Below are 21,110 nucleotides of genomic sequence, written 5' to 3'. Positions count from 1 at the left end.
GCCAACGTGCTTGTTCCAGAAGCACCGCGCTTGGAGACACGTCTCCATCCCTCCTCGGAGAAGTGGTGGTTTGCTTCCAGTTTGGGGCCAACCCCTCTGGTACATGATATATATATATTATTTTGCTGAGCTCTTTTACTTTCAGTCTTGGAAGAAGATGGGTGGACCATAAGTGTCAGAGGTATTAGCATAGCAGTGTAAAAACGGTCCCTGAAAATCACTGTTAGTATTTAATAACAGAAAAAATCCACCTGATATTTTAGCCTATTTTCTGTTAAACTTTCTAGATTTTACTAAAATATTTATGAAAAAAATATTCAACTTGAGTAGTTCTTAGTTAAATGTTTAGATATTCTAAGTGAAAAATCAATCACAGTGATACAATTGATACATAGTTGGTAAGATTTTCTTTATCTTTTTGCTCATTATTTTTAGTAATAAATTTAGCCCTTTTGTAGTGGCTTCCATTACTTGAAGTTTTACACAGTGGTGCTCTCTGAATTTACAAATTTATTCCAATGCACATGTTATGAATGGCTTCTTGGCTTGGTAACAGTCCTCCAGGTATGGAAGCAGCCCTCCCCGCTGCCTGCCTCTGCTCACGTGCGGCTCCACCCTCGCTGGGGCCATTGCTCACAAAACCCGAACCTTCAAGAAGCGGCACGTGGTGAGCGTGTAGCTGAAAGCCACCGCGTATTTTTGTTTTTGTGATGCAGAGAAAACTCCTTGCTTTGATGAATCAATAGCAAAAATCTCACCGACTTCAGCAAACCTCTCTTAAGTATAAATTCACTTTTCGTTCAATTCCCCTATTCAAGGCATGGCTCGTTTTAACTTGGTTTTGACGAGTCCGAATAGATTTACTTACTTGAGATATTGCTGCTGAAGAGAAAGAAACCATTTTAATGTGACCCTCCCAGAGTCGGAGGACCGTCAGTGCACACTGCCATCGTTAGCAGCTCGGCGGGTAACGAGGCAGCAGGAGGGACGGCACCCATATAGGTGACACATCTGCCACTGCTGACGTCTTCCCAAGTCTCTCATGCCTTCATAAACTTTTACTGAGGTTAAAATAGATCTTTACCTTTGAGAAGTGGCACTGCCACGAGTAGAGCAGGTAACGGCCGATATTTCTGTGCTGAAATGAATGATTTAGGAAGAATCTTGTAGATGTGAATGCAGCCGCGTCAGCCTTTAACCAGCCAGCGTCCGCTTCCAGGAGACCTTCCTGCCCCTGTGCTGTGACTCCAGGATACTGTTGATAGAAATACAATAGATACAACAGATAGAATACTTGCTTACACATTTTTAATTTGATTTTTCCTTCCAATTCTGCATTAGCATGTTCCTGTGGTAATGTGGGCCTTTTTTCTATAATTTAAGACTGATATTCAAGTTGGTCTAAAATAAATTGATCACTGATAGCAGATAATGCATGATAATAAATTTCTAGTTAAAACATAAAGGGTATTACATTAATTTATACAAATTATGGTTATACTGCTAATGATATGAAAGAGGTAAAAGGAAAAGAGATTAATCAAAAACTTACAAAAGTACTACTTTTATGAGGTTTTTCCTCATGCTTTAGCATTGACATGAATTGGAAATAAATGAAGAATCAAGATATAGCCATTTTTCTTCACAGCCCACCCTTAATTTATTTTATCAGAACCAGTGTGCCAATGCTTCTTCTGCGTACAAGACAAAGTGTGTTTAATAAGCAAGAGGTGGGGACCTTTAGGCAATGCTCTTCAATCAAACTGCTGTTAAGGAACTAATCATGTAAATGCAAAAAAGAAAAAAAATATTCTTAGTTTTCCCAGTTGGTGACTGATTGCCACATAAATGAAGATTTGTGCCACACTAGCACGGGCTGTTGTCTGCTTCTTTATATTATTTACTCTACTGAGTAAAAAAAAAAACTATATTAACTATACTCGAAGAATCATATATGTTTTGGGAGTGTTTGACGGCTCACTAAATATTGAGCTCATCTTATTATTTTATTTTGTCAAACATGAAAAAAATCTTTGTGCAGTATTTGATTACAACAGGGGGGGCTTCAGCTGGACAAAAAGCAATGCTACATGGAGAGTCATCTAGATGGTTACCTGCATTTTTATGCATTCATAGACAGTTAAATTAACCATGGCGGGTGCAGGTAGGGTGGGAGGAGAAGTAACTTCTCACGTTATTTCTGCTGGGCTGCGCTGCACTGCTGCAGGCAATGAGCCTGCGCTGCCGCATACACCGTCCTGTGAGACCGTCCCACGATCTCGGGTCGTGCCTTTCACCGGGGTTAATAATCTGTGAGCTGCCCTTGGAGTTACACTTACAACGCATGTCTGACATGCTCCAGAACATGCAAGCTCTTTCTCTTCCTTCCATTGACTCTTTTCAGCAGCCGTAAGGAGGTGAGATACCATGGCTCAATACTGGCACAGTAATACAATTCATAGGCATCGATGTTTAGGAGCGGTAAAATGTTGCTGGGCACGTGGGCAAATAACTGGTTCTGTAGATGAATATGGCTTGAAAAATTCTGAACTTTTATTTTTCTGTAACTTGCAGTTTCCACTTACCCTGGCTTTCAAGGAATTTCATTCCCAAAGAAAAACCTTATTTGCCCTTGCCTCAAGCTGGGCATTTGGGATGGGACTTCATCCATGAAGGGTGTCTTCTCCGAAAGCCAGACCCTTTAAAATGCAGCAATTTAAATTTTGTTTTAAACTCAGCAAGCTTCATACAAATTTAAATCTTTGCTGTTGATTTACTCTTGCTCACCTACTCCTGTTTGACAGTCTTCATAGTGGCTACTGTTTCCTGGGACGTGCCCTTCATCGCCATCGTGGCCCTTGCCTGGACTCGCTCCGCTCTCGCCGTGCTTCTCTTCTCCAGGGGGACCCGGCCCTGGGCCCAGCACTCCCGATGTGTCTCCCCAGGGCTGAGCAGAGGAGGATATAATAATATTTCTTGTGTGGCAACTCTAATGCATTCTGGAAAAAACAAACAAACAAAAAGTATATAAAAGTGGAGCAAGGTTTTTTTTTTAAAGTGTTGACAAATGATTTTGCACCTCTAAAAAGCACAATTATCTTTTTTATGGTAGATACTATGGTGCAATATGTTCAACTATAAAAACAATTTTGTTGGAAAAAATTTCTTTGTGATTTTACGGTTGTTTTTTATTTTAAAATAAGGTATTTTAGATGTGGCATTTAGAGGTGTTTAGGGGATCAAAATTGTTTACAGGTCTGAGGATGAAAACGGTGTACATGTTTGCCAGAGAGGTGGAGGATTTATGTAGATTTAAATAATTTAAAAATCTTGACAAAACTAAGGGTGTTTTAAAACAGTGAAATATTTTCTTGCTTCTTGGAGCATTCAAAGCACGCTGACTTATGATAACTTATGAATTTTGCATTGTAATACTGTGACTTTCGTTCACTAACCACTTGACTGGTAGTAGTCTGTGCAAAGTCCAGCCTTTAAGGGGATTCTTTGCAATCCTGCCGTTTTTGGTTTGGGGCCACAAATATTTGGCGTTATCTGCTTTCTCTATAAAGCCACTGGTTGGAGGGTGTCCTCTCCCACACCGCACGGAAGCAGGCTTGGATTTATAGCTGGGCTGGGGGTCAAGAGCAAGTGATGAAGCTTCACGAGCACATACAGACGCCTCGCTGGCTAATTAGCCACGGCGCTGGATGAGCAGCATTAGCTGCTGCCTGGGACATCGGCCAGTGTAATCTCCTGGAAATAAGTTACATCTGTTTCTGCTAATTAATACACCTCACAGTAGTCACAGCGGTTTGCAGTTGGCAATATTATTACTTTTTTGTTGCTTGGTGATGGTTATTGATGAGCTCTGCAGATGGTCGAGTGGCCCGCTGAAGACCCTGCTAGCTGTTAACACAGTCCCCCTCTTTTCATTCACATACGGTTCAAACGTATCACTTTTTCCTAATAACCACATTTCAACTTGGGATATTTTTTTTTCCATAAAAACTTTCCTTTGATTAACTGTCCTTTTTTTTTTCTTCCCTCCCCCACATTGGAGTGTTATGGTTGTGTCTGGTTATTCAGTTACAAGTTGTTTCGTCCTTCTGACTAAAATGGGAAGAGTAAGAGAAGGAAAGAATAGGAAATTTGGGTTTTCTTACGAGAAATCTTCATGCAAGTGCATATGCTAAAATTTATGAAAACTTTTGGAAAACAGAATCATTTGTAAAGTGGAAGGTTTTCCAGATGCCGGGGGATCTGATGATTGCAAACTGAAAAGTCATATAGATTCTCAATTAGTGGCAAATGGAGTTCATCACTGGTTTTAATAACCCTCATAAGCACATTTTAATTTTTCTATGTATTTGTCGTAAAAACTAATTATTATGTCCAAGCCATAAAAAGAAGAACAATAATCTATTTCTTATGTCATGTTAGTGATTTCTAGATATTACACAAGTTAATGAAATCAATATGCATATTAGGAAAGCAAAGCAATAAATTATTCTGTCTGCAGAGAGAAATCGATGGTTCACCGTATTTTTTTCAGTATCTACAGCAGACAGCTCAGATCACGCAGGTCCCTAACCTGTCGTTCCAGCAATGTGGGGTTCAGAGGTGCAGCTGACGGTAACCTCCTGGTGCAATGCAGCATCCTTGTCTGCTGCCGGCAAGCCGTCCCGTTGCCAAAGGGATGAGGAGCCTCGGATGGCTGTACCGCTGGTCCTGGCTGCGTTGGCCACCTCGGAGAAAATGTTTCTGGTAGCAGCCAGGTCTGTCCCGTGCTGCCATCACTGCCACGCCTGGGAGTGAGTGGGGAACCAAGCCAGGGACCTGCTGCCGTCTGTTTGTGGAATGAATTGCTGGAGATTATTAGCCCACGTCAAGGCCTGATGAGTTTTTATCTCTGATAAACATCTCAAAAAAAAAAAAGCCAACCACGTATTTTGCATTTCCACAGCTAAATTTAGAATTTTTTGAGATTTTAGAAGGCAGGTGTACAGAAAATATTACGAAATCTGAGTAGACGTGGAAAAAAGTTGTATATTCGAAGCCGGGCTGTGGGAAGCTCTGGGGACGGTCACGCTGCCTTAGTGCCCCTCACCGTGGGGTGGTGTGTGCTGGTGGGAGGAGGAGCGTGGTGTCTCCACCACCTTCTGCCGAGGACGTGCTGCCCGCGCTGCCGTTAGCTCCAGCGCCCGCCGTGCCCCGCGCTGCACGGCTCCCGCGCCGCCGGAGGGCTGGGAAGGGGCGCGCGGGGTCCAGGAGCCTGGTGGGATTCATTATGTTGGCAGGATCAGAGGGTCATCTGCTCCCAAATGCCAGCGAGAAACATCCGATCAGGAAATTAAAATGCAGGGAGCCTGAGAAGACAATAATCCCCTCCTCTTCTGAGCTCTTTTTTTAGATTTTGGCTGTGAGTGCAGCTCAGCGAGTGTTTCCTGACTACTAGTGGTAACAAATTACATTGAGATAGCGGGTTTTATTATCACCGAGGAGTCCCCAGTGCTTTACAAGCTCGTCTGTACATCACGAACAATCATTTCCCGTCCCTCGCCCCGATGGTGCGCGGCGAGTTCTGGGCGGCTCAGAGCAGCATCACACCATCAGGGCAGGGGGGCACCCGAACTGGGCCGGGGGAGAAGGGCAAAGCCCACTTGGCGTGCAAAAACCCACTTGGGCAGCGTTCTGCAGTTCACAGCAGGTTTTGCGAAGATAGCTGGGGGGTCCTTCGTGATGGCAAGCGCCGAGTGCCTCCATTTTATTTGTCTTCAAGGCCTTGAGATTTGGACCGCGGGTCGTTATCACTTACGAGCTGGTTTGGAGCTGATGGACTGGTTCCAACGAGTTGTACTTTAGTGGCATCGGGGTGGAATAAAATTATGATTGTTATTATTAACGTTATCGTTATTATTGCACACTTGGTTTTATAGTAGCTCGCTATTAAGGCTTGTCTGAACTTCATTCTCATGCCGTTTGTTTTAATTGCTTTTGGAGACAGAAACAAATTTATTTCTCTCTGTTATAAACAGCCCAAGGGAAAATAAGCATGTCGCTGTATCCCTCATGCCACACTCTATTGGTTTGCACTTCTAATAAAGGTGATTAATGTATTTAACGCTGTAGTGGATATAAGCTTTGGTAAATATTTAAACAAAACACTGTGCAAACCAACTAGGTAAACAACTTTTTTGAGTATGTTCCCTGTTTTTTTGCTATCCTATAATGTTGACAAATTACTTATTAAAGCCGAGTACAATAACTATTCTCAGCGAAGAACTGGAGAAAGGAAATAATGGAAAATGCTGAAATTTTCCTGTTACTGGTCATTTACAGAAACCTTTTAGAGAATGCGTTCATCAAGACACATGAAGGAAGGGAATGGTGGAGATTTAAAACTGTGTGAGGACAGGTTTGCACATTAGGATCGTGCTGTAACACTGGAGGTGTCACATTGCCTGCATGACTACCTGTGAGGTTGAATTACCATTTGCTCCTCCATGTTCCTCTTTTGCGACATAATTTCCTCTCAATTAGTCAAATTTAAGTAAAGCAATGTAATAGACTGCTTTCTGAACAGAAAATGAAGCTTCACTGAAACATAAATCTTTTTCCAAAATGTTTAGCATTGCTTTAAATTTCATCAGCAAAACAAAAAATAATCATTTAATTTTTCTCTTTTTTTTAGATAACAAAAATCTTTGGCTTTGATTTTGATTTATTTTGACTCCCAGAAAATGATCAAAGGCTAAAGTGCATTTAATATTTGATGTGCCACAGGCAACTCTTTAATTTGAAATTTGCAAATGGGGAATTGGTCCCGAATCACTCAAAATATTTCATTGGAAAATCAGACCGTCAGGTGGGTTATAGCAGATCAGTTCTGCAACCTCGCAGTTGCTTGGCCGTCACTTAGCAATGACTCTTCAGCCGCTCCAGGTACCTGCAGGAGCTTCTGTCCGTTGCTCTCCCACTGCACTGATGCTCTGTGCCTGTCGCCGGTGTTGGGCAGCATCAGGGATCCTGTACCGGGCTGCATCTTGCATCACCACCCTGGCACCCGCTGTGCATTGCACGACTGCACCTATAGCCCCGGTTGTGCTGCCTCCTGTCAAGGGAGGGATTCCACCTTTGGGGCGATCCCCCCGGGCTCCTCGCTCAGTCCCTTCGCCCCACTGTCCCCGCAGTAGGGCGGTTTGATAAAACTATAGAAAGCAGAAGATTAGTTTTGATTGCCTCCTCTATTGAATTTCTACAGGCAGTCCATATACCTTGTCCTAAATGGGAAGGTATTCGTTTAAAAGCATTTTAAGAAAAGATGTCAGATGACTGTAACACGCTTTTCATTTTGGACCCCTGTACAAAATTTACTTGGGAGTTTAATTCATCTTTCATCCTTGCTTATTATCTTGTTTCTTACGCATTTCTTTAATCCATATACTGCATAAATGTTTATTCGCCGCTATATTTAATTTCTTTTCTGACCTTCACAGTTGCCATGTGGGATGGGTGAAAGGCTGTAGTTGTTGAAATGGAGAGTAGCTCTGCAATGGATTTAATCTGCACTCGAAGCTCAGCATAGCAGATATTAAAAGCTAAATCTGCTCATAGATCAGAGTCTTTAGAGGTATCATAAGAAGTATGTGCGCAAAATAAACATTTTTTAATACTTTCTAAATATTAACTTTCCATTGTGATTATGCGTATATAGTCTAGTCATAATTAATAAATTCCACAGATTTTAGTGATCTGAATGTAATGATCCCTATCAGTCAGTAAATAGCAGCAAAATTAGCAGCATACCAATATATCAGAAATCATTATTTGTCTCAAACTGTGAGGTTCCAGAAATACTACAGAAGCCAATTTCTATCACAGGAAAGAAGACCTTCTTAGGAAATAATTGATAAAAATAAAATCTATAATTTTTCATGAGTACTGGATCATATTGTATCATTTCTGTAATTTTACAGAATTATATTATACAGCAGGACTACACTTCTGTGTTTACTTGTGTGTTATTTTAGTTAACGTATGGCTTGTATTCATTTATTTTCTAATTCTATTTTGGAAATGCATAAATGATGCAACTTGCTCAGTGTCATTGTAATAAGACTTACAGACATCTTCTACTAGATTTTATTTAATTTCCCCACTATAAAACCTAGATTAAAGAAGAGCCCTGTCAATTAGAAAATGAAAAAGGTGCGTACTTAAGAGAAAATCACTTAATCTGCACTCTGTAAGTCTGGAAAATTCTCCATCTTCTACCATGTCACAGTTCAAATCTTCCCTTAGAAAGACTGCAGAATTCCTGACGATAAGCCTCAAAAAGAAACAAAAGCGTGCACATTCCTTCTGGATCAGACCTTCCAGGCTTTAGCAAAATCTGGAGAGGGTTTGTCCACTGGGATCTTGTGTCCCTCGAGGCGAGGACAATGGGGTCTGTGTTCTGTACAATGCTGAGTACAGAAAATCACTGGCTATGAAAACAGGGCTCAAACACTGTGCTGTACTCACAGAGCTTCCCGCCTGCCATTTCTTCTTTTCTTTTTTTCAAATTTAAAGCTCAGTTGTAGTTCTGTAATAGATCATCTAACAGGCACGGGGAAAAAAGAGTTCACTGAGATACAGACACAAATAATAAAGTCAGAGAGGAAAGTGCTGTAGTAGGCGGCTGGCAATTACCTCAGGAGTCTCGGTGGTGCCGTCGGGAAGCGCAGTGCCCTTCCAGTGGGCGCACCGTGCCTGCCTGCTGTCGGAACAACGCTCGTGGAGCGTGACACTGCGGAGGAATCATTACACCAGAGAGTTTCTGTCTCCCTAATAAAAATGCAATAGACCTTACGTGTTTATAACCGCAGTCTCATATACAGTATAAAGGCGATTATAAAATAGCGCACATTTAAAAATTACATACAGCCGTTCCGTATTTTGGATATAATGGATGGGGGCATGAAGTACTGCCAGCAAGGACTGTGTGCACTCACGTCCCGTAGGCTCCAAACAGCAGCAGGAAGAGAACTGATGGTGTTGATTTGCCCTTTGGGCGAAAATGTCCGACCCTGGGATTCGTGGGAAGGAGTACGAAATGTTACTTGGAGGAGCAAATGGCTTGGGCATGGGAATGCCAAAAGCTGTTGTACCCTGCCTGTGCCGATTGCTGCAGGCAGCGATATCAGAAAATCTGTAAAGCAGAAGAAACCTGCCGGGGCTGTGCCGCGAGGGCGTCGCATTGCCCCTCGCCCCTGCGGACCCCGCGGCGGGGCTGCTGCCTGCGGCGAGGGCAGCGGGTACCCCCGGGGCCGGCGGCTGCTCCCAGGGAAGGCAAACGTTCTGCTGAAACCCCGACGCTCAAAGGGTGTTTGTGTGCTCTTGAGGGGAGGATTTTGCCTTCTGAGACTCGTACAGCTTTTAGAAAGACGCGTTTGATTGAACGCTAATGCTTCTGCAGAAGGGAAGGCTGAATTGCCGCAGGCCATGGCACTTCGGTGACGCGCTGCTTCGCCGGGAGTGTCCCTTGAACCGTGCGCTCTCACTGCCCTCCACTGCAGCTCGGACCCTAAACAGCATCTGGTGTGCTCGGGCACCGCAGGGAAGCAGAGCTGCGGTGCGTGGCGCAGGAGGGCTCTGAAATGGGCTGGGCGGTGTTCTGCAAACTCCGGTGCGCATTGCTGTTTGCCCGCTCGCAATTAGAAATGCGTAAGCGTTGGCACAGATGGATTGGTCAACGAATCGATTCCAGTCCGAAAGAAACGGTCAGTTAAGCTGCTGAAAGCAGCATCTTCTCTCCCCCTCCATGAGTTTATTGCTTAATTATGAAATTATAATTAGGAAAAAAAATCAAATTATCATTGCAGACGGAGAGGTGGGGATGCAGCCCAGCATGTGGATGAAGAACTTAAGGGTATTGGGGATTCTGGAAAAGGGGCTCTGTAATACTTCTCTTTCACCAAAAAAGTCACTATTGAAAAACAAGCATACGAAGCTTCAGCTAAGGCAGTATGAGCACAAAAGCTATACTTGCAGCGCCTGGGAGGGGTGAAGCAGGTGATTCCTTAGATGCTGGTGGTAAAGTCTCTCCTGCCAAACTCCCAGATGTAACAGTTCTGTACTTACAACCCAATTCCTCTCACAGTTTTTATATGTTCTGTTGGAATTGGCCATATTCTGTATATAGGATGGGACTGATTACATTATAATCTGAAAAGGGAGTTGGCTACCATATGATTTAATAAATGTTACTATAAAAAATGTAGTTCATAACTTGTCATTGCCTTTATCTGGGGAAGCCTTCAGAAGAAACAGAGCTGTATGTCCAGCCACATATGTTATAATCTTGCTACTACATAGACTTTGATTGGATATTTCAAGGCAGCGAAACAGTAAGGCAGCACATATTTTAAGAAACAAGATGGGTGCGCTTATGCTGAGGCCCCAGATTTTTTACCTGATAATTCTAAATCGTGATGAAAATAAGACATCCTTTCCCATGTTCAAAAAAGCAGCAGCGACTAAAAAAGCAGCTCTACCCTACAGTCACTCCCACTACACTAGTAAGCTTTATTATGCTGCATCATTTATGTACCCAGGAATGTAACTAAGAATATAATTCCAGTCCTTGAAAATGAGAAATGAGACCCTGCAATGAGCTATAGATTCAATGTCAATCCCCTGCAAAATAATGGCACACGTAATTCTGGACTCCAGGAAGAAGTAGGAGCCAGAGACTCAATTCCTATTAGCATCAATCAGTCAGGCCTCAGGGACAGCAGATCTGGTCAGACACAGCCGCTCCTCCAAACAGCGAGGTGAAAAAGCAGGACTTTGTCAGCCACTGCTGGGGAAGTTTGATTTGGAAAAGTCTTACCAGAGCTGCCATAAGGTAGAAGAGAGGGTGACGTTAGATGGAGCAGGCAGGTCCCTTCTGCGGCAGAGCCCTGGCGACGCTGCCCTTCTCCCTCCTCCTGCTGGGGACGCCAGTTTTTACCTACAAGGTACGCAATTTTAAAGAGGAAATTAAGAGGAGGTTCCCATAGTACTGCTCAGGAGGGAATCCCAGGTGGACGTGCAATGGGACCAAGAGGAGCCTCCAAGTATTTACGTTGTTGTAGTAGCATACATAACTGGTATTTTTAACCAGGCAGGAGATCGATGCAGCAAGCCATCCTCTTCCCTTCAGTGCCTCCTGCCCCCTCCCTCCCTCCACAGCTGGCCACGGCAGGAGCTGGAGGGATAATAGGAATAACGGTCCGGGTGATAATAATTGCGCAGGGCAAGAGGAAATAAAGCTGAGATATAGTAGTGGCTTTACCTCTGTACAGTGTTGGTAAGACTCTTGCTAGGCTATTATGCCTTGTTCCCCTGTTCACATTTCAGGAGGATTCAGATATCCCTCAAAAGAGAGAAACAAATATTACCTAGGAAGCCTTACAAAAATTAAGCTTGTGGTGCTCAAATCACCTGCAGAGAAAGATGAAGAGGTGATTTATCACGTTGTACGGGTCCTTAGTCGTAGTAAAGATACTTGATAGTAAGGGGGATGTTCAGTCGTGCAGACAAAAAACATAATAAGATCTGATTTCTGAAAGCTGAATTTAGTGGAATGCAATTTGAACTAAGATGCTATTTCCCGGCAGCGAGGGGGTATTCAGTCGCTGAAAGTGCTTACCAGACGTGGCAGTGTGAGCATCACCTGGAATCGCCAGGATAAGACTAGACAGCTTTCGAAAACATATACTTTAGTCAGGCTGCTGGGAAAATTTCTCGAGCCTGTGACTATCTGAGCTCAGACTAAATTATCCTGGTGACCCCTCTGACCATATATTCCACAAATATGTTAATACAGTTGAATTTCGTTCATATCAAATTCTGTGCTCCATAACCATGGCTTACATGCAGAATCACCAGGGAAAAATTTTCAAATTGTTTGCCATTAGAACATATGTTTTTATCAAAATTAAAATATTTGACAAAATACTATAGATTTGGGTTTTGAACATGGTAGGCAAAACCTACAACAGGGAAGGCGAGACTGACAGCCAAAGTCAGTGGCTATCCTAAAACAAGGAGGAGAGGGAAAGAGCTGGAGCTGCAGGAGGAAATCCAGGGCTGGGAGCCTGAGCATTAGGGAAAATATGCTGCTTTGTGTGAGAAGAGGACACCTGAAGAGGAGGTGAGTGATAAAGAGCAAATAAAACCTTACGAGGAAAGGCAGAGGAGGATGAAGACAATGCTTGCATTAAGCAGCAGAGAAAAGAGTAGACCATGTTGATCTTTGTCTTGGAAAAGAAATCTTGTTCATCTGTGTGAACTGAATGAAATCCCATTACTTCAGTTCTAGATTCCTGCCTATGGCAGGACTATCAGTGTATTTTCTTTGGAAATTTGTATTTTGGGAGATTTGATTACAGTTGCTTATGTGATCCAGCTTTTCTGCTGGATTGCCACTCTGCTCACGGAACCTACAGTACCTGAGCTGAAGGACCAGCAATAAGAGCATGCCGAGAGCTCCTCATTCCCACTGAGATTAATGTTATCACATTTCTAATCTGTTTTTATCAGTGACACTAATTAAATCAGTATACTGAACAATGAGTGGATATTTCACCCACCCATTTTCTGGTGATGGATGCAGGGAAGAGACTGGACTAAACCTAATCCTGACCCTGGCACAGCCTGAGCACCAGGAGACCTCCTTTAGCTTGCTTTGGTTTGTACTGGCCACCCAGGTGCCGTCACGGCAGCCCAGCAGGCTCCAGCCACCTCCTCTGTGTTTAGTGACAAGTTTAAGGCGAATAAAAATCACTTGGATAAATAGCATTAGGTGTCAGGTGTGAAAAATCCCTCTGTGGTACTGCTTCGATAATGCCAGAACATGAGCGAATCTCTCTCCTTTTTCTACCTTCAAAAGTACAGAACCTTGAATAAGAAGTTTAATGCTGTTGGAAGTCTTACACCATAACATTTACTTCATCTGGAAGATATTTCCGCAGTTCCAAATAGATATTGCATCAGTCAGTTGTATATATTTACTTGTGAGAAGAACTGTTTTGAGTTATTTGATTCCTTTACTTGACTTTCTGGAAGTACATTCATTCTTGAAGGATAAAGAAATAAGTGTCTCAGATTTAGGAAGATATGTTTAAAATATTGTAGATGGAATAAAGCCACTGCATATGCCCCATTACTCATGATATCCTGCTCTCAGATGGATTTCTACATTTCAGATGGAATGATCCCTCACCAGCTGTCTTTAGGAAGCAGCTTTATTTTTCATACTCTGTACACATAAATAAGAATTCCTTTCAATGTTTTGTCTGTTGCCAAGCTGAAACGTTAATGATATTTAACTTGGGCTGGGACGGGGGAGTGGGGGAGACCTGTACTAACAACGCCCCGTTTCAGGGCATGGGGGCCCCGCAGAAGGGTCGCGTCATGGCATAGCTGACGTGGGGTGGGCATGTCGGTGGCGGCTGTTCACGGTCTGCTTTAGGACAGGAGAGACTTCTGCAGAAGGAAGTTGAGTAACGGGTTCATTGCAGGGATCTGCAAAGAAATCTGATTAATAAATTAACCCTTTACGTGGAAATAACTCTTCTGCACGTTTCAGCTCCTAAAAATGGTCTGTAACGACTGCATGCTTTTTCAGGTCATCAAGCGAAGTGGGGAAGAGTGGACTGTCACCCTTGTGAGCTAGAGTAGGGCAAATTCAGAAGTATTTCTCTGTTCAAGTGATTGTGTAAACCTGCTTGAACTTCAAAGGCGGGTAATACTGACCTTCACTGCTTTAGGAATTGGGGAAGGTTCAGCCTTCCCCAGACCTTGGTTTTCCCTAAAGACGATGTTTCTCTGCTAATTAAAAATACTCTACATAGACTTTTAATTTTATTTGCCCACAAATGCATAGCCACAAGCAAGCACTGAGAACTTCCAGCTTTTTTAAGTCTGTCTGACCCCAACTCATTTCTACGACTGAAATACTTCCAGTCACTGGAGCAGGGAAAGGGCTGGAGAACATCTGCAGGTGGAGATCCCAAAGCACACAAAACCAGTCTGTGCATATGAAAAAGCTCTGCACTTTTAAAGTACATTGAAGGGATGCTAACAATGTGTCCCAGGTGGCAAAGGGGTGTGTATTGGTCCAGGTGGTGGGATTTTGGCTGTGACAAATTGGAGCAAACCAGTGGGACAAGACCGTGGCATTGAGGAGAGTAAAGCTCCGGTTGGACAGAGACTTTGGTTAGGGAAATGGAAGATCATAAACGTTTTTTTTTCCTCATTTTATTGGTACCCATTTACCTTGCAGAGCACTTTGATTTTAAAGCAGTCGTTCCAGAAGGTTCTGAAACACCCACATGTGAGATCTGTACCTTTTACAAATATTTGTACAAAATTTGTTATTTATCATATAGCGAATAGTGCTTTTCAGAAACATCAACACGGTATGCCTTGTTATTGCATTGATTTGATTTCTATATCAAACATAATAATAAGACATGTAAAGAAATACATATTTCTTTAGAAAGAAAGATTCATTCTGAAATCCAGAATTCCTGCCTTCATTGCTGGGACCCTGAGTTCCTTTCCTCCTTGTGTAACATTACAAGAAGTAAAGCATTCCCTTAAGGGTAGGCCATTTAATGCTTTCCAACATTTTCCATCCATGTGGAACTCTGTTCTCTTATGCCCAGATGTATAAATAGTACAGAAAATGTAGTTTAGTGAAGAATTCTGCTCATGAAATGAAAGAAAAAAATCTAGCTTATTTTTTCTTAGCCATGTTGCTACTGCAAGCCTAAAAGCAATACAAAGCAACAGAAATAAATGTATTTTAGTCTCCTCCATGAACAGATATGACTCTCCAAGTACACATGGAGTAAATGTAATAGGCGTCGTTATTTTTAAAAGTATAAGAAAAAATTAATTCCATCCTCTTTTCAAACTGTCATGAGCAAGCTCAACCTTCTCTTAAACAAGAGCATCCATCAGAGGCAGTTTACTGGGAACTCGATAACAATACCTGCTTTGCACAAAATAGAGGAAATTGCTCCTTTCTTATTTGTGGCATTTCAAATCCATGGCTGAGCTTCTGCAAACGTGATGGAAATAGCTGTGCTCACACCTAAACAAGGTTTTTGCACAGTTATATTTCAACAACCGCACGTATTTTTACCCACAATGGCGATATGGGTATCCCAGCTCTCCTCAGCTCTCCGTGCTCTGGCGGGATTGCACTGATTCAGCAGCTTTCCATTACAACTTTCTCCTTGTTTCCTTCCAGTTTCTCCGAAGATATTTCGTATTTCGAGTGACATCGTTGTGAATGAAGGAAGCAATGTTACTCTGGTGTGCCTGGCCACGGGGAAGCCAGAGCCTTCCATTTCTTGGAGACACATCTCTCCGTCTGGTAAGCACAGCTATCTGTCCCCTGGAGCTTTCTGCCGCATTTCCCCAGTACCAGCCTTTGCATGTTCAGTTTTCGGAAGTGTGACAGCATCGCTTTCGTATGCCTTAAAAAGTGTGTGCCTAGCGAGACTTTCAGAAAATAAAAGCTTCTTCAGATTTCAGCTGAGATCAGTGAAAACTATAATACTACCGTAAGATAGGAATGTAGAAGTGAAGGCACCCTAAATATGAGTATATTTTTAAGCCTGTTTTAACAGGCTGCAGACGTTTACCAAACAATTCCGATTAAAACCAAAACAAGGAAGTAATCAAGAACACACAGGGCTCTCTAGAAGTAAGCATGAAAGTTAAAAACATTAACACATCATGCAATAGATTTAATGTAACTACCACTGAACCATTATTCCATGATGCAGCATAGTTTATTAGAATGGGTTTATTGAACAAATTAAATTATATGTGTGAAAAACTGCAAACAAAATGGCATCTAAAAGCATACTTTCTATTTAATATTTCCATTTATACTTTTAATTCCTCATAACATATTTAAAGGAAAACTTTCAGCTGACATTACAGGCATCTCTGCACTGGCTGACTTGGGGCAGAGCCACCGGAGCTGGCTCCCTGCGAGCAAAGCGGGATCTGTCTCGCTCAGAGGTGGGGAGATCCCCGCTCCGTATCTCAGAGCAACCGGCTCTGGAAATCCTGGTGGGTTTTGTGTTTCTGAAAGGAGATACTCCCCGCTTCCAGCTGGCTGTTGCGTGCAAGACTGGTATTGTACTGGGTTCTTTTGTAGGGACTCTACAATGATAATTGATTTTGCAGTGAAGGTCTTTCTGTTTGCTCGCACAACTTCTATGAAATCCATGTAATTGCAGGGAAGAACGGTTTCATGGACTGTCACAGCTTACCGCAGTGTCTTATAAGCCTGAGTAACAGTTTGCTTTACAAAGCAAGATCTGGAAAAAAAAAAAAAACTTTTGACCTTTAAGACAATGACAATGAATTCTGCTTGAAGTGTCCATCAAGGGACTAGGGAAAAAAAACTCAGTTGTAGCAGAAAATGGATTTTAACTAAATGTCAAATAAAATTTTATTGGAAACCGTGGTGATACTTTAGAGTAATAGCTTAAAGCATTGGATTGTCTACAGGAAGGAGCTGTTACAATTTTCCTGGAGAGGAAAAAAGCAGAAAAGGAGAATTAGTGCACTCAGGCTGGAGAAGGGGTCTGAGGAGGAATTAGATCCTCCTCATCCTGAATTCAGACAAAATTAGTGCATGTAATCACAAGGGCTTTCAGTGAACCCACTGATTTTGTATCTTGACCAAAGGACTGAGGATGAGGACTGAGAGGAAGAATGCGCTCATTCAGCTGCAGACCCATTACATTTACCCTAACGAGAACTGAAAATGAAATTTGAGGAAAAGACTAATCAAAGATATCGTGGTACAGGGAGAGTCAATCAAAGTGCTCGCGGTGCAATGATGATGTGCTCCTGCCGAGCGCCTAGCACAGCAAACTGTGGGCAGACAGGTATGTTTTCTCACCACCGAAGATTTAAGGGCAGGCAGTTACAGCCTGTGCTTTGTTTCCCTTGCCTTGCCCGATACCTGCTTCCTTCTGCCTTCTCAGCCCTTCTGGGAAGCACATATGAATAGCGCCCATAGGAGACAGCAGCGTTCATTTACCATATGCTCGCTGTTTCATCCTCCCTGCTGGAGCATCTTGACCAAGCAGCTGGCAGGTAATCCTGCAAATCCCATACACCTTCTCCTTTTAGGATTTTCTCTGGGAAAGGGTGGCCTGTTGGATTGGTTTTGCCACATCCCTTGCTCTCTCACCAGGAAGCAGTAGGTTAGATGAAACACAAACGTGGGCTTAACAAATTTGGTACTTAAAAAAAAAGAAAATCACAGAATTGAACCACAGACTGGCTGAGGTGGGCAGGGACCTCTGGAGATCAGCTGGTCCAACTCCTGCTCAGAACATGTCCAGTTGGGTTTGAATAGCTCCAAGAATGGAGATGCCACAGCCTCTCTGGGCCACCTGTGCTAGTGTTCGATCACACTCACAGTACAACAGCTTTTTTTCATGTTTAAATGGCATTTCGTGTGTCTCAGTGAGAGCCCGTTGCCTCTTGTCCTGTCACCGGCACCTCTGAGGAGAGTCTGCATCCATCTCCTTTACACCCCCATCAGGTATAGGACCCCCGGAGCCCTCTCCTCCCAGGCTGAGACCCCACCGCCCTCAGCTGCTCCCCAGTTCAGATACTTCATCACCCTCACGGCCCTCCGCCGGACTCGTTCCAGGATGTCCACATCTCTCTTGTCCAGGGGGGCCCTCAGTACGTGCATGCATAATTCATTGTAAAAACAGTGGGATACGCCCCTACCGCAGGCTGGCTGCCCGGGGTGGCACTGGAAGCATCTCCTCATGGTGCAACTGGTTTACTTCACCTCCAGATGCATTTACACTGGTGCTCATGAATGGCTCAATCTTGTTTATGGGCAAAGAGGAGGTACACCTGATACAATAACAATACATGCTTGGTTTATGTATATACAATTGAAGTTTTAACTCAAGAATCATTATTAGCCTAGATCTAATATTCGCTGCCCATGGCAGGGGGGTTGGACCAGATGATCTTTGAAGGTCCCTTCCGACCCAAACCGTTCTGTGATTCTATGACTTACCAAAAAGGAAAGAATACTGACGCAGCTAAAGTTTTTATAGACACACTTAGTTCCTATCCCTTCTCCTGGTGATCAGCGCACCCTTCCCTGCCCCGTGGGGGCTGAAGGTTGGTGGCTTCGTTCTGGTGGGGGCTGTGATGGCGAGTTGCCAGCACCCAGGATCCTTCGGGGGGAGGAATACGATGTTCACGTTGGTGGTTTCTTCTTCCTCCCTTTAGGATCCGTTTGGGGTCATTTTTAAATGTTTGCTGTCATGCTTTTACACCTTTGCTCTTTCTTCATTGCTCTGCAGCTCCACATTACATCCTTATTTACTGTACGTGGTGCCTTCTACGTATGTCCGGTATCATTCCTTTGTTCTCCGATACCCCTAAACCCCACTTTGTCCAGCTCCAAATCTGCCTTTCTTTAACTGAGCATGGGTGGGCTGTTCACAGCCGTGGGGTCTCCCGTGGCAGCCCCTGCCCATCTCTATCCACCCCTTGCCTGCCCTCCTCTGCACCGTGTCCGGTGTCCCCGCTTCTCAAGCCCCTGCTCCCACACCAGCCTGTGTTTCTCTGCATTGCATCGTTGTGTAGCAGTCATAAATACCTCGTTACACACGGAATAACTGCTCGCTGCTGCCGGCTGTATAACACCGTGGTTGTACCACGGAAACGCAAAGGTAAAACAGGTTAGCCGGGGACGCCTGCTCAGTTGGAGGAAATGCTCCCCCAGCTGAACCAGGCATGACAAAGCTGCAGGCAGGGCAGGACGAGTGCAGGCAGAGATGCTCTGACAAGCCTCAGTGCTGAGGCCTGGCAAACTCATTGCAAACGCTGCATTACAGGGCTGCATCATTCCAAAACCCGTTTCTTCCGAGAGGCGAGCGCTGACGCGGCTGTTGCAGAGCACTAGGACGTGCCTTGGGTGTCCCCTGGTTGATTAATGGACAGAACTCTGTCCGGAGCGGGAGAACACAGGATCCAAATAACTTTTTGCTCAAAAATCTTGTAAAATGGGATGGAAGCAAACATATAATTTACAGAATATATTCTGTCTGCTAGCCTACCAAATGAAGAAGAATTTTTCCATTTCAGCAACACTGTACCACTTTGGTGCTCAGGTGTGTGTTCTGGTGCACAGACAGTTATAAATGGCACTCAAATCCAATTAAATATCAGTCTGGCAAACAAGAAGCCTGGATTTATTAGAAAACAAAACGCAAGAGAGTTGAAAACACCAGATTTCTGTAACGGTTTATATTCTGTCTGCAGCAAATTACCTTTATCTAAACATAAGCTTCATCTGCACTTTATAATGTCTTCCAGTTTTCTCCTGTAATTCCCAGTGGCACTAATGAGGCTTACATGCAAGCATCACATCTAGAATACAACACTAAATTATATTAATGAATCATATTTAGAATATTCTGAAATTGTTTGTCAAAGCTGCTGCTAAAAGATAAGAAACTGAAATCTCTGAATACAAATGATTCAATGTAGACTAATTCCAAAATATTATCACGATTTGCATCAATGCAGCCTTTACTTGGATAAGGTTGGATTCAATTTTTTTGAACAAGAGATAAAATGAACCTTTCGTAGGAATAAAAATAAAATGTATTTAGAGGTGATTTTCAACTTAGTACATAAATTATTGGCCTGGAATCTTTATTGTGCATGTTTAACTTGCAGTCATTATGTAAATGCTTTCATTATATAAATATTCATTATACAAACCCATTATGTAAATCCACAAAATCTACACATTCAGCGTAACACCATAAGAAACATGGGGCTGTAGCTTGTAATCTGAAAATCTCGTATTGTTGAAATGTCATCTGAATAAATTGCAGGTATTACTTATTTTGTTCTGACATTTAAGAGCAAAGTGCAGCATCAATAGTTTAAGAATGAAACCAGAATTTTAAAGAATTAAGGTCTGCCTGAAACATAACTCCAGCTTTTAACACTTGTATGCGCAGTGTGTGTGTGTTACATTGTCAGTTTTGAAAAGCAAGCTCTGGCAGTGTTGCCAGGAGCAGTAACAACAAAAGCCATTCAGAAATCTTTTGATAAAATGTTACTGCCTTGCAAAATCCGGGCGCTGTATGTCGAAACTCTTTTCTGCTTTGGTTTTGACAAAACTTTCCAGAGGCGAGTTTTCCCAGCCACAGAGGGACCGATGACCCGGGATGCTGGGGTGACGTCCGGCAGAGCGGCCACGCTCAGACCGCTGAGCCGAGCAGGGGCCAGCAGCAGAAGCGCGCGCCGCCTGAGCGCTTTGCTGCTTAGGACAGGCTTACCAGGAAAGCCTGACATTTCCTGGGTTTATCTAAATGCAAAATAGGTTAAATTCCGTAGTTTCAAAAAGCCTTAGGGAAGAAGCAAAACTTTTTGCTACCTAGCTCCCTTAAAACAAAATGGCGCTTCTTGAAAATTCACACCATAGTCTAATGTTCAGGGTATAGAGGTATTTCATTTGTTTATATTTGAATTAAGCAAACGGAGGGAAGTGGGGTATCTCTCCGCATCCCAGCAGGTTGTTTTGGCAGTTGCCGCTACAGCACATGCACGGAGGCATCGGAGCGGCTGCTTTCCCTCGTAGGAAGGACACAGCGAGAGCTAGCAGAGCAGATGGGGCGCTTGGTCAGACGTGTACGGTTATGTTTTGCCAAACTAGCTAAATATCTGGGTGGATGCTGGGGGAAACACGGTGCTTCAAATGAAGCACAGCCGCAGTTAGACAACAGTGACCAGGGTGGGTCTATGTCAAAGGGAGAGAGAGAGGGGCATAAAAGATTGCAAGAGTAGCCTCACCTTTGGCTTTGTTCAGAAGGCTTGACTTCGCAATTATAATATTTACCACAAGTGTTGTTAGATGAAGTTTCATATGTTTCAAACAAATATTTTCACTCTAGTCGGTTCGTGTTGGCACCGTGTTGTCACCCAGCGGACTCGCCCGCAAGGCTGGGCTCCGCACATACGCTCTGCAGCACCACGCGTGGTGCAAGAAGTGAGAG

The 21,110-nt window shown here is 43.3% G+C and overlaps 1 protein-coding gene across 2 annotated transcripts in view; it reads left to right on the top strand.

The window, feature by feature from the left end:
• The window catches only part of NEGR1 (neuronal growth regulator 1), a 297,810-nt gene that overhangs the window by 171,558 nt on the left and 105,142 nt on the right, over positions 1-21,110 (top strand). For both annotated transcript variants that reach the window (XM_050900845.1, XM_050900844.1), the window contains exon 3: positions 15,287-15,412. In XM_050900845.1, coding sequence (XP_050756802.1) covers positions 15,287-15,412 — 126 coding nt within the window. The remainder of the gene's footprint in view (positions 1-15,286; positions 15,413-21,110) is intronic.

Source organism: Gymnogyps californianus, chromosome 8, assembly GCF_018139145.2.
Source record: "Gymnogyps californianus isolate 813 chromosome 8, ASM1813914v2, whole genome shotgun sequence".
Lineage (NCBI taxonomy): Eukaryota > Metazoa > Chordata > Aves > Accipitriformes > Cathartidae > Gymnogyps > Gymnogyps californianus.
This window is presented reverse-complemented; position numbering and strand designations above follow the sequence as displayed.